Source organism: Orcinus orca, chromosome 15, assembly GCF_937001465.1.
Source record: "Orcinus orca chromosome 15, mOrcOrc1.1, whole genome shotgun sequence".
NCBI lineage: Eukaryota > Metazoa > Chordata > Mammalia > Artiodactyla > Delphinidae > Orcinus > Orcinus orca.
In genome coordinates this window covers 57,688,809-57,703,270 of record NC_064573.1, presented here as the reverse complement: position 1 = coordinate 57,703,270, position 14,462 = coordinate 57,688,809, and the positions used below count along the sequence as shown (strand labels likewise).

Here is a 14,462-nt window from a genome sequence, read left to right as displayed (position 1 = left end):
AAGAAACCAGAGCCACCAACTCTGGTTTCAGCTATCACATAAAGAATGACCTATAAATACCTCATTCTCTCCTAAGAATCCTATTTCCATTACGCTTTTTGAATCCTCTAGAAAAGTATACCTACTATGCCCCAGAATTTGGTGTACCTGTGTATATGTTTGTAAGCTCACACAGACCTACATTAATGCTTAACTGAACAAGAGTTGGCACCTTGAAATAAACGTCTTTCTAATTAATTAATTTCAATCTAGGAATGTACCACTAAATATGTGGTACATTCCTGGATTTTTTTTTTTTTAGCCCAGGTCAACAAACTTTTATTGCCATTTCTGGCTCCCCCAGCCCCAGCAAGACCCCTGCTTACATGGTAGAAATACTGAGCTCTGGTGCAGAGGAATAGGGGGTGTTACCTCTCTTTCTCTGCACACTGCCAAGGTTAAAAAAAAGAAACCCACTTACTGGAGAGGGAAGGCCATACAGGGTTGGAGTTCAAGGGCAGGTATGGCTCGGTCCCACTTCTGCTGGCTGCAGAATATAGAGACCACGGTTCCAAACATTTTTTAAAGGAGGGGAGAAGTTGCCAACTCTAGTCTTTTCCACAAACAAAATATTTACTTTCTATTCATCACTAATTCCATTTTAATCAAATCATTCCCATTATAATGAACAGTTATGCTATTAGGAAACAATATGCCCTTGACAAAAGTTTTAACATTGCTATAGAATTAGAATTCCTAGGATAACCTCGGGAAGCTTCTATATTTGTTTTTCAGGAACAGTTGGCTCTTTTCCTCCTCTATTTTTGTCCTCTTTCAGGAAGTTTATGGTATATTGAGATAAACATCAGAAATACTCATAGCCATTTTATACTATACATTCACTAAAAAATGTTGTATATGTTACTTGTATATAACTTAGGAAATCTTTGAAAAACAAGATTTCTAGCTTCATCTTCAGCTACCTTTCATTTTGTAAGTGAAATCATTTTGAACATATGTTAACATTTCACTCTCGATTCTGAATAAGGGTCTAGGAGCTTAGTTCCTCTAAAAATCACATGATTCTAAAGATAATTCTAACCATTTGTTTCAACAGAACTGAGAATTTGTAATCCTTCGTTCTCTTTTATCCTTACAACAGAATGCAAATATAGAATGTTTGTGAAATAAGGAATTGCTTTCCCTCCTCGCAACAAATGCTTCGTACTCCTGAGTCTCTTCCCTGAATGAGTAAGTTTGGGGGATAGGTACCAAAAATGTTCTATTCCTCTTTACGTCAACAGCTGTGATTCAAAGCGGTAACAGTAATAACGCAGCTAACAATTATCAGGTGCTTCCTTGGTGTCGGATGCTAGTCTAAGCAGCTGAAGCAGGCTGCCCAAGGTCACATGGTAGGAAACGGTGTAAGTGATGAACAGCGTCTGGCAGTCTGACCCCAAGCCTGAGTAACTGGCAAGTACACTTTATACTGGCTACTCACTTTAATAAAATAAAATGGGCAGGCCCCAAAAGAAATTACAATGGACACCCACCTTCAGTGTTGAAGAGTAACAGGGACAGGTGTGTAATGGAGCCCATGGAAGCCTCAGTTGCTGGATCCTTTGGGGGTTTTGTTTGTTTGTTTGTTTTTAATGGGAAGCTGACGTCCAGATTTATATCTGAAGCTTCTTGATTTTGAAATGTTGCCACTTATTTCAAGCTTTTTTCTAAAAATCCTATTGGTCTGAAAGGTCAAGGGCTACATTCTCAAGGCAGGCTCTTCATCTCATTTCTCTTTGTATCACTAATGCCTATTGCGTTTCTGGCACATAGTAGGTACAAATACGTTGACATACTGTTAAAAATCCTTCCATTTTATCTTGGCCATTTGGTAGGAATTCATTAATTTATTGAGCTACTACAGTGGGCAGACACTACTCTGGGCACTTGGGATACAATAGTGAAGAAAAGAGAATAGTAAAGAGAGAGAGAGAGAGACTATATTTTAGTGGAAAAAATAGGCCAAAAAAAAAAATCAAAAGCACATAAAGTTAGATGAAGTATGTGGGCTTGGAAAATAAGGAGATGGCTTGCTTTGAAATGAAACTATGCTACTCAGAGCTAAAGAAAGATGATACTTAGAAAGTCAGATACAATAGCCCATGCTTCCTAGTGCCATACTGGTCACTACTCCACAAATACATTACACATACGTACGCAATTTAAAGGAAAGGGTATTCTTGAAAGAGAGAGTGCTCTCTTCATAAGTGGAACAATACAATCTTGCTCCCTGGCTTGAAAGGGAGTATTGATCAGTAGTTAGTGAGTCAAAGGTTAATAACTCAGGCCTGATTACTTCTGTTACCAGACGCATGATTGATTGTGTCCTCAGGCTCCCTGTAAATACAGGAACCTCTTTTTGATCGCTGTTACTGAGAACCAAGGAATTAAGCTCTTCTCTCACAATTTAGTTGTAGGGGGCGGGGGTCGTCTATCTCCTGCATCAGAGGGTGAGTAGCACGAAGGCTCCCATACAGAGGGTACAGGGCAGTCACCAAAAATGCAAACTTGGAACAACATAAATCTAATTGGTAATGTATGGTAAAACACTATGATAGGCAACTCTTTTGCTCTCGTATATTATTATTCCACGAGACCACATGCTGAGTTAATGGAACTTCTCCAGTTTGCTATGGAAAGGGATATAATTTCGGATTGCCCAAATGGCACAATCTGGCTCTTGCTCCCAGACAGCTGCAGGGAGCTACAGACAGGACAGCTACACCAGGACCATCTAAAAATGCACAAACCTGGCCCCCACTTCTCACCAAATCACGTATATCTATTTAGTTACTCATAATAGGAGTAACTATAGTCAAGGATCATGTTTAGAAAAGAAAACACTCCAAAGACAAATGCAAGTTTGTACCTTCAAGTAGCCTTTAAAATAATGTGCACAGCTCTTAAAACTGGAAGAAAAATGTTATTTTCTCATTGTCTGTATATAAAAATTAGATATCACTCATGCTGCTCTTTTAGGAAGAAACAATATTTTCTTTGTTAGCCAAGCCCAACACAGATCTCATGCCAATGCAGTTTGCTCTTCGCATGGATGCTAGCCAAGAGGATATTTCTTGAAATAAAGTCACAATCTGTTGAAAGCCTTGCAAGTCAATTAAATTAGGAAACAAGTAATCTTTATCACGTAACTAAAGATAAAAGTATGAGGAAAAAATGACTGAAAATAAACATGCAAAAAGCACACTGCTCAAATCTCCCCACTCGTAAAGAAAACCATTTGTCAATGGATCCATTGCAGATAGTCACATTTAAACAAATAATACTTCTCCTAAATATGTGTCAGATATCAAATCATCTCACTTAGTGGAATATTTTTGTCCACAGAAGGAAACTTCCTAACGGTCTAACATTTTCGTTTAGTTAATAGAAGTCTCATTGGCCTTGATCTTGCATCAAATAGATGAACACTGATAGATTGACTAACATTAATTAATTAACATAGATATTAAATCTAAAATGCACATAGTGAGAAGCCTTCAAACCTCTTTTGATCCAAAGGAAAATTATAATTGCATTTATAGACAGAGTCAACATTAGCAATAATAGTGACACCAATGTATACAATTGGAAGGTTTTTTTAAATCTAGAAATAAAATTGTTTTTAAAAGTCTACTGAGATTTCCTTTTTGGAGACTCTCCAGCTGCGCTTTAGCTCCTGTGAAATGCAGTTACTAAATACATTCTCGATAGTGTCTGAGAATTAAGATAATATATTTTACTTTTTTTTTATTTTCCCCTTCTGTTTCATTTTAAAATTTTTTTTTAATTCTCCAATAGCTCAGTAGGTGAATTTGGCAGACATCAGGCATATGCCTATTATCAGCAAGTTGTACCAAGAATGCAACTCCGCTGCTGACCTCTCCTAGCCATCGTCTTTAGCCATTGCCGGCTGAGACTTCCCATCAAGGACAAATACAAAGAACGGGAGGCTCACTCATCCAGTCCTCCAAAACTTGAAACAACAATCAAGCGACAGTGGTCCTACGCTCCGTCGGAAAACCCAGCTGCATATGAACCCCCCACCCCCACCCCAGCCCAGGAGACCTCTGCCCCTTCGGCGCGGTGGGTTACCTGCTGCCTGGGTGGCTGGCGGCGGCCCGGGGCGCGCAGCGCGGCTCGGAGCTGGGCGGCTGGGGGCGCGCGTACGAGTGGTAGGCGGTCAGCACCACGCCGCCCGAGTCCTCTACTTCCATCGTCAGCCGCGCATGTCTCCGCTCCGGCCCGAGAACAAAGGCGGGGACCAGCATGGGCCAGCACACCGGACCGGTCACCGGCGGGGAGGCGCGGCCCGTCCGGCTCCCAGGGCAGAGGGGCTCCTCCCGCCGCTGGGCTGTCAGGGGCGCGGGCAGGCCGCCCCGCCCGCCGGCCGCCGATTAGCCCGGATTCAAATACACGCCCACCAGGCCCCCTGGGGTGGGGTGGGGCGGGGAGGGCGAGGCGGGGCGTCGGGGTGCAGGCGGCCGAGGACGGGGGAAGTGGGGTGTGGGATCCCTGCGTCTAGAAAACTGGAAACCCGCCGCGATGCTTAGGGGCTCGGGCTGGCTGCTCTAGTAAAGTTTTGCTTGCTTTGTTTCTTTTCCTGTTCCTTTTCTCAACCCCCAGCCCCACCCCTTCAAACGGGAGGCTTGTCCCATGGCTAGGAACATTTCCTGCTGGGCAGCCCGAAGTCAGAGAAAGAAAGGGCGCCTGGGGAGCCCCGGCTGAGAAGCAGAGGGGCCGGCTCCAACGTGCGCGGGCTGGCGAGGAAAGGAAGAAGAGGCGACGCCGTCTCATTGAAAGCCTCCACATCAAAAACTGAAGAACCGGGTCACGTTGCTGTTTACTTAGTCCAGTTCCAGTCAACGTGATTTCCTTGCGGGCAGGTAATGCCCTCTTACGACAAGCAGGACACTTCCCTCCCTCACCCTCGGTGCCCCAACCATCAGGGTCTTACCTCACTCCCACATCCCTTTCGTCCTCCCCATGCCGCTCAAATTCACATCCTGCTTTCAGCTGGCCTGCAAATTAGACTTGATCGCTCTGGGAAGAGAGCCTGTTATTCCCAGAGGGCTTTATTGAGGGAGGATCTGGGGTCTGGCAGGGAGGTGGATAAAAGGGGGTATAGTCAGACATCTGGGGTCTGAAGTACGTCTTTACCTCCATCAGACTAACAGCACATATGGAAAGAACATTCTTTTAGCCAATGAAAAAGAGAAGCAGTAGAATGCTACATAGAGGCCCACCCCGACAAGGCATTCTACCTTCTGCCTCTTACGCTCAGCTGGGAGCAGGCGGACTGGAAGGAGAACTGAGTTCACCCCTCGCTGAGGGGTGACCTGGATCCTGCTATTAACATCTCAGAATCTGTTTCTGTATCTGTGAAACGGGGAGAAGAATATTCTTCTCGTGGGGTCAAAAGCATCAAGTACATGCTAGCTCTCAAGAAATGTTGATTCCCTCTGCTGCTTCCTTCACATTCATCAAGAAAGGAGACATTTGTTTTCACTGCACTTCCAGAGATTGGGAAAGCAAAAAAAAAAAAAAAAAAATTCATCCAAAATGCTTTTTAGAAAATGTTTTGTTGACTAAAAGGGTGGGATAATAATAACATTTACTAAAATACTTACTCGCTGTGTGTTGGATCCTATACATTAGCTCTTTAAACAACTCTGTAAGGTAGGTAGTATTATTATCTCAATTTTCTGAATAAACAAACTTGGGAAGCATCAGTGTATGGATTGGGCACAAAGAATGCTTCATTCTCCAAAAATTGCAGCTACAAAGAGGCACCTGTTTACCGACTGTGTTCAATGCCAAATACATTGAAACTAAGAGAATACTTTCTTAAAATATGAAATAAAGAAATAGTATAAGTATTGATACACGTCCAGAATGCCTCATCTAAAACCTTGGAATGGGATATGTTTTAGAATTTATAAATATTTTTTACTTTTAAAAGGTAATTTGGTGCATGCACCATTTAACATAGAACACCTCCTGTCCAGTGCGATTTGGGACAGAACCCTGTATTCAAATATATTATTCCTTCAGCAAATAAATGGACCCTAAGTGGGATAAATAAAGTCTGTTAATACCCTTACATTTATGAAGGTCAGGTTTGTCACCACACAAGTTTTGACACTAAACTTTTAAAAACGTGTAATTTTACAGCTTTTTGAATTTTGGAATCACCATAAGGAATTATAGTAGTGGAACCTTTTCTGGGCATGGAATTTCTCCTTGGCATTTTCTGTTTGTTTGTTTCTGAACTACAGACTCACAATTTTAAATACCTGCAGGGTACTTCCTTGAAAATATTTTTTCCATAACTCATGTGCAATGTTGCAGAGCTCTCCCTCATGCCAGCTGCAGCGGCTCTCCGCTTTCTCTTGAGTGTTCATATTTTAGACACCCTGGAGTCCCTTGGGGTCCTCGCTCCAAACAGTGATCACATCTGTCATTTTTTTCTCATTCTTTCAATTCTATTCCCACCACCACTGTCCTTGTTCTAGCGTCACCGTCTCTTTCCTGGGTGACAGTGAGCTTCCCTGGACACAGGTTACCTTCAATCACCTTCCTCTTCAACCCTCCCCGACATTCAAAGTGCTGGGAAAGTGATTTTCCTAAAACATAGGACCTCCCCTTTTCAAAAACCCTCAGTTGTAACCCACTTGCTACAAAATTAAGTCCAAGTTCCTTAGAATAGGTTCTCATTAATCTGTTTTGGTCACCTACTACTTTTTTACTCCCAAGTCTCCGTGGCCCACTTACACCAGCCTGTCTTGCATTCTTACCTTTGCCTTTGCTCTTCTCTGTCCTTTCCTGTCTGGAAATCCTCAAAACCCCCTACCTACCCCCACGAAGCCTTCTCAGGTGTTCCAAACCAAAGGAACCCCTCCTTCTGCCCTCCTGAGGAAACTGCTCTTTCTCCTGCAGTGGGGACCACCCCACTCTGCCCTACAGTGAAAGCACAGTCAGCCAGAGCCCTGTGTGCGCTGAGCTCACGCCTGGCTCCTGTGCACTCATCACACGGGGCTAACAGGGCAGAGTGGTGTTTCCCACCAAGCCCAGATGTGGCCACAAAATCTCAGAATGGAGCCCACAGCAGCAAGGTAGATTTGAGATGAAACTGTGCTAGGATTGTATTACTATTTTCCAAAACATTAGTGTCTTTTCCTAAGTTGTAAGCTATTGAAAGTGCTAGTGTCACATTTTTATCTTTACATCTCAGAGCCCATGTTTTGCAGAGTTGGCACTCAGTAAGGAATCTTGTTGAGTGAATATATGAGTCAATGAATGAATCAGTGAATGAGATAGCCCTCTTGAGTGCGATAGTTGCAATTTTCAGGGTAGCCAAGGAATTATTATAAATGATTCATTTATAATAATTCTCTATGGCACTGCAAACTAATAAAAAGTTTCACGTGTATGTATTAATATTTTTTGAGTGTGGATACACGCTGTTGACTTAATAAACGACAACTCTTTAAGCATTCGTGAGTTTTCAAGTTTCATAAATGTGGTAGAGAGCATGTATTAGATTTTATAGAATACACTGTACAAGATATTCACCTTTTGCCCTTCAGATCCACTTGCCACCCTCATGCCCCTGCTTGGTGCCAGTGGCTCACTTTATGGTCTGCATCTGTGAGCTCTCTTGCCTCTGGCTTCAGATAGGGTGCGATCAAAGAGAGGCTCCAGCAGAAGACCTAGAGGGAGACGGAAAAACCAGGTTGGGTATTTATTTCCCAGGCTTCTTCTCTATTTTGCTGCCAGCTGGTTCCTTCTACCCAAGGCCAGAGCTCCTAACTGCAGCCTTCTCCCATGCTGCTCTCTCTGGATTCCCGTAACTCTATCTCCATCTGTCCCTTCACGCCTAGGGGTGGTAACAGCTTCTGCTTCATCACGTAATCCCTCCTTCTGCCCTCCTGCAACATCCCTGTTGTTCCTTCACCCCACCCACACCTTTACAGACAGTCCTTTTAATAAACTCTGCTCATTCACCTGGGCTGAGTACCCCATCCCTTCCTGCCAAGACCTTGGCTGATAGGTATCCCCTTGAGATCTGGGCAGTACCCTGTGGGCAAAAGCATTAACACATCTGCAGTCAACTGTGCGAGGACTCACACTATGAGGGATAGGTACACACAATAAATAAACTCACGTCAGTTCAGGTGCTGTGTCGCCAAATAAGTTCAGGTCTGAAAGAATTTTACAGTCAAATGAGTTAAGAAAAAGCTTCCACAGCCACATAGCACAGGGAGATCAGCTCGGTGCTTTGTGACCGCCTGGAGGGGTGGGATGGGGAGGGTGGGAGGGAGGGAGACACAAAAGGGAAGAGATATGGAACATATGTATATGTATAACTGGCTCGCTTTGTTGTGAAGCAGAAACTAACACACCATTGTAAGGCAATTATACTCCGATAAAGATGTAAAAAAAAAAGAAAAAGCTTCCAGATTTGAGAGCTTTTTGGATTTCGGAATTACAGATATGGGATTGTGGACCTGGTAGCATTTGCTTACATTTTGTGGCTTGCTGGGAACCACTGGGCTGGGGGATGACAGCCCAAGACTGTGACCGCTGACTCGGCGGTGAACAGGGACCCTGGGAAAGATTCTCCATCTGGGAACTGGGCTGATAGATTGCCCTTATGGTAGACAGTAGACATTCAGTGCACAGAAATAGCATTTTCAGTTTACTTAGACTAGGGGCAACAGTAGAGGGAAAATTCTCGTTTGCTGCACTGCACCGCTCTGGTGGTCACTGCAGTGCCCAGCAGTGGACTGAGAACAGGAGACCTGGGTGTCAGCACCAACTCTGCCACAACAGAACACCCGGACCTGAGCAAGTTTGAACTGCAGACCTATTTCCTCACATGTAAGAGAAACAAAACAGCCCACATTTACTGAGTACTTACCATGTGCCTGGTTCTGTTCTAGGCATCGGAACACCAATCATGAAACACTCACAGCAGCCTACTGAGATAAATATTGTTAGCATCTTCATTTTACAGTTGAAGAAACTGGCTTTAGTAACTTGCCCAAGGTCACCCAGGCTAGGACATACCAAAGCTAGGGTTCAAACCCAAGGAGTCTGGCTCCCTGAATCCAGGCTCGTAAGTATTATAGTTCTCTTTCATAAAACGTTTGTTGAGATTCAAAGCCCATTCCTCCTTTATAATATAATGAGATGGGTAGGATTTATGCTTCTTTGTGGCAACTTTCCATAAACCTGTTTAAAACATTGGAGGATAGATATCACTAGCATATAATAATGACAATGAAAATGTAATAAATGAAGAAGGAATTACACGTATTTTCAATGCACAATAATGAGTTCAAAGTTTATGTTTTATTTATATATATATATGTGTGTGTGTATATATATATATATATATATATACACACACACACACATATAAGTATATGCAGTTCACTAACTGCTCTAAGAATGTGTTGAAGGTTAATTCAGTATTTCATTCTGCCTTGTAAATTTGTCAGTGGAATCACATATATAAGGTATTAAAGGGTAGTGACATACGTGATCTACAGGTGCACAAAGACTCTGCACTTTCCAAATAAACAGAGGAGGCAGAGTGGTAGACCAAAGAGGGTCAGACAGAGTTGAGTTTGAGTTTGAATTCTGAATTTGCTACCTACTCTCTGTGTTAATTTTTCCCTGTTTTAATTTCTTAATTTGAAAAGTGGGGTATCTCCTCCAAGAGTTGAATAGCATCTTGAGAACACCAGTCATGGTGCTAAACATATCATAGATGCTCAGCACATGTGGGTTCCCTTCTCTCTTGTTCACTATCCCCTGTCCCCTGTCCTCTACCTCAGCCTTTACAGAAGCATCATTTGAGTTCTACCTTCAAGACTAAACAACCTGATCTTCAGAATTCCAAAGGTGTTTCAGAACCTATACTGAGGGATGAGTCAGACTTAATTCACATAATGAAGCTTACCTGAGAAAGCCTCACAAACTCTGGGACCCAAGTGTAAGTGACACGGCAGTAAGTATTATGTAGTATGTAGATATTCCAGCATATTCAACCCCACCAGGAAAGGCAAGAAAACAGGGCATTTATGCAAAAGCTTAACATGGACAAAAGAAAAGTGTCTCTTGTGGCTTTGGCTGCTTATCTGCTAGGATAATGGTTTAGGACCAGAAAAGGAAAACAGCTGTAGCTGCAGGAGTCTTTGTAGCCGCTGCCTGCCATCCTCTCAGCAAGAGGGTTTGAAGTTTCATAGTTACCAGCCCTATCTTGCAGGAAATGAAGGCACAGTTCTTACCTACCTAGAGAAACATGTTCATTCTGTCAAACTCCACCTTACATACATTCACCACTTCCCCCAAATGCTCTAGAAAGGCTGGGTAAAATTAGGGGGAATTAATGCAAAATTTCATTTATGTAAAGAGAAAATACTTTAATGAAACAACTATTTTAAAAGTATTTAGAAAGTAATGAGTAAATTCTTCATCATTGAGTCAGCTGATAAATCTTGAATTTCTACCCTGAAATAGTTTTTAAAACTTACTGGCACTAATTAAATTATACAAATTTATTTTCTGAGTGCTCTCAAGAGGACACAGAATTTTTAGACTACTCTGATTTTCCTATTGTTCTCTTAGCATAAAGATTAAAAGATCTTTAAAAAGATTTTAGGGCCTATTTTCCTTCAGTAATTGTTCTGAGTTCTATGATCAGTTTGGTAATCAGGTTAAGCAGACTATGTCACCATGAGAGCCTGTCAGCCAGGTCAAGACTTGTGTTTTTTATGTGATGGACATAACTGAGCCCCTAAAGTGACATAACTGAGTGACTTAGGTGACTTTTACAAATAAACTGAATCATTATTGATTGGAAATGAATCACTACTAATAGAGCCAGGCAGACTGGTGGAAGGGAACAGACATGAAGTTACTGTCCAAAAAGATCTGCATTATGGAATACTTTCTACAGTGCCATGCTTTGCAGTTATACAAAGGCTATATCCATCCATCCATCCATCCACCCTAAGAACCTACAATCATCATTAGCACCTATAATGCTAAGCACTAAGAATATAAAAATGATTAAGAGTTTGAAAGCACAGTCCCTGCAAGGGGTAGAGGCGGGGGATGGAGAGTAGGTCATCACAGAACCCAGAGGAGGTAATGCTAGAGATAGGTCTTAAAAGATAAATAACAATCGGCCAGCTCAGGAGTAGGTGAGTGCAGTTGCAGGGGATGAGAAAAAGAGCAATTCCAGAGAGATAATAGACTGAATAAGAGGCCCAAAGAAAAGAAACAATTTGGCACATACAGGAAAGCAACTTTAGTTTAGCTTTGCTGGAGAATAAAGTGTAAAGGAGAGAAGGCTAGAGATGAAGCTAAATTACAGAGGCCAGGCACTGGGGGGATCTGAATGCTGAGTGAGAAGTTCAAATGGGAAATCCACTGTAGGTTCCCAACAGCACAGAACCAAGGTCTACTTGTGCTTGTAGATGGTCCTTCCTGGGTTCTGCGCAGTGTGGTCTTAACTCTTCTGAGTTACATCTCCTGTGCTTCCCAGCCTCCTTTAGAGAAGAGTATACACTGAAGCCTGGGAAAGAAGAAAGCCAGTTATAAATGTCCAGATGCTAAGCTCCAGATAGAATCCTAAGACAAAGTCCAGATGGATTTCAAACAGTTGTTGAGAAGAACTTTAATAAATTATGTAAGTGCCTCAGAGGGGAAGCTGAGGAAAGGGATCTATCAACCCCCTCTCTATGTTACTAGCTCAATCTTAGAGATAAGCTACCTGATTCATTCAGTCACCCTGGGCAGTACAGATCACCTGACCTGGAAAGTGATGGAATAAGGATACTAGGTTTCCACTGAGTTGGCGAAGAAAGAACACAACAGTGAGATGCTTAGGGAGAGATGTGGCATGTAGGGCTACCAACAGGGAGGGAAGATTTATTATGAGAGTTCTTTGGTTGCAAACCACAAAAACATTTCTGATTCTGAAACAAGGAAGAATGTTTTAGAAGGGTCGTGGGAATATCACAGGATTGTGAAGGTCAAGCTGAAAACAAGACTTGGGGCAGGAATGAGAACATAATCTTGCCAGAATACAGTCTTGCCTCGGTGCTTCTTATAAAATTAACCAATTTTAACTTTTCTCCCATCCTTGCTTCATTCTTCTCAGGATACAGACTTCCAGAACATTGCATCAGATTGTCTGTGCTTCAGCTGCATGCTTACCTTCCACTTGGCAGTCCTTGGGTGTTAAAAGTAATGGTCTGGTGACATGGCCTTCAGGGACCCCGTTGCCTTCTGTAAGGGTCATGGGTGGTAAAAATATCCAATAGCTGAGAAAGGAAGGGGTTTCACAGAGTGAGATAAAGAAAGAACACACCTGCCCACTGTGCAGTTTTGTCTAGATGTGGCAAAGGTTGGGAGGGGGGTCTTATTTCCTGAAGTTTACAATCAAATGGACCTGTGATTTTGTGATGAGAATAGCAAGGTTCAAATCCATATTGACAAGTCAGTCCTCAAATAGGTCCCAAATTACATCATTCATTAAGATTTACATGACCTGAACTGAGTCACCTGAATCCATAGAAGAATAATTGAAAGTATAATTTTAAAGTAAGTTAATCATGGATGGTTAAAGGATGGTAGAAAGAAGGCAGTGTTTGAAGCAGGACAGACATGCCAGTACACCCTATTTCTTCCATTTAGTGCCATAAGACTATAAGCCTTTATTTAATCTCTTTGGTATCTGATTTTTCTCATCTGTAAAATGAGATAGCATTTAACATACAGCATTGTTGGCCAGGATTTAGAAAGGATAACTTGTAGGATCACTGCATACATAATGTTCAATAAACATATTATGCTATGCTTCCAAGACACTGTTATTTTTCCTTCTACTTTGTTAGCAGTACCTATTTGAGCTTCCAAGGGAATTCAATAAACTCTAGCCACCATTGCTAGTCTTATAGCAAAGACATTTCAATATACTCCAAAGACTATAAATATTTCTTCAGAAAGGGTCATGACTGTAACAGAGCCATCCTTTGAAACTGAGCAGGCATAGGCAGATAGTGAGAACTTGATGTTTGTTTATCAGTTGAAACATTATTCAGTGATGTACCTAGTTATTATTATCATCCAGTTCAAAAAATTCACAGAAAGCCTGACTGCCTTGGCATCACTAGGCCAGAATACTGGCATGGCCTCTGAAGAGGAAGTCTTGACTCACAGCACTGGCATTCCAGATCAGTCATTTCTGGTTGGGCTCTCAGAAGGCTGCTAGCAGACTTAGTATAGCATCTGGTACAAAGTAGGCTTATATAACTACTTAATGAATAAGAAGCCCTGGTCTACTCAATCCTTGCTTTCTACATCTGCAAATATAAGGTGAAATTACAGGACTGCTACCTTACTGTGCCTTTCTCAAAAGAGTGGGAGGACTCGAAAGTCTTAGGACAGCAGTGCAATGGACCACAAAAGTAGAGAATGGGATGCTGTGTAACTTATCCCCTGCAGTTGTGGGATGCAGCCCTGTTAGAATGGCTTTAAGACAGGCGGGTCAGGCTAAATTAAATAATAGTTGTAGTAATAAAACTTGTTGAAGGGAGAGGACAGTTCTGATCTCTGCTCTGTCACCTGCCAGCCATGAGATGATATGCATACACAATACTTCTTCATATTTCTTCCTGAGCCCTTCCTTTCAGGAATCACCCTAAGTGCCTTCATACAAGGAACTCTCCTCAGGCCTTGTGGTTTGGATTGAGCATACCTAGCCCTCCTTCCTCACTCCCCTGGGACCTCTGCCAGATCTTCATAACAAGAATTTTTTCATTCTCTGTAAGGACAGTGCAGCCCTGCAGTTGCAAATAGCCATCTTACTACCACAAAGCTTCTCTGATATATCTTGAAGCCAAGGAGAAGCAGAGATGCTGGGGTGATTTTGAACCTCTTTCCTAGGCACGTCTGAAGCAAATACTACTGCCTTTTCTTGTGCAGCTTAAGCTAGTGTGAGTTGGGTTCTTATCACTTGCAACCACAGAATAAGAACAGCCAGCATTCACGTGGCATTTAGTAAATGCCACGTGTTACGTTAGGCACTTGACTCTCAGTTTCATGTGGTAGCACTATTATTATCATCCTCTCCATTTTGAGAGGGGAAATGGGAGCCCAGAGAGGTTAACTCATCCAAGGTCACAGATCTAGAAAGAGATACAGTTGGGATTCAACCCAGGTAATCTGGCACCAGGGTCTAGAAACTTAGCAACATCACCATGCTGCCTCTTAACTGCCCAAACAAATATTGTGAACTTGGGCAAGGAATTCACCATCTCTAAGCCTCCAACATAAGGAGCAAATACACAACATTTTATCAGAGTGGGCTCTCAGTAAATAGTAGTGATTGTAGTGCTTGCAATTAT

General features: G+C 42.3%; 1 protein-coding gene and 1 long non-coding RNA gene across 4 annotated transcripts in view; both read right to left on the bottom strand.

Annotated features, from left to right (window-relative positions):
• The window catches only part of ARHGAP28 (Rho GTPase activating protein 28), a 146,887-nt gene extending 142,359 nt beyond the window's left edge, over positions 1-4,528 (bottom strand). For all 3 annotated transcript variants that reach the window (XR_007471828.1, XM_033439376.2, XM_004275946.4), the window contains exon 1: positions 4,132-4,528. Coding sequence is in view for 2 of the 3 variants with exons in the window: in XM_033439376.2 (XP_033295267.2) it covers positions 4,132-4,307 (176 nt within the window). In the remaining variant the exon portion in view is untranslated. The remainder of the gene's footprint in view (positions 1-4,131) is intronic.
• A 3,039-nt stretch (positions 4,529-7,567) lies between these two features.
• On the bottom strand, positions 7,568-9,208 carry LOC125961302 (uncharacterized). The gene is made up of 3 exons (XR_007471842.1): positions 9,109-9,208; positions 8,960-9,020; positions 7,568-7,748 (listed from the first exon to the last, which is right to left on the bottom strand). It is a non-coding gene; the product is annotated as an uncharacterized LOC125961302 (long non-coding RNA).
• Positions 9,209-14,462: the final 5,254 nt, after the last annotated feature.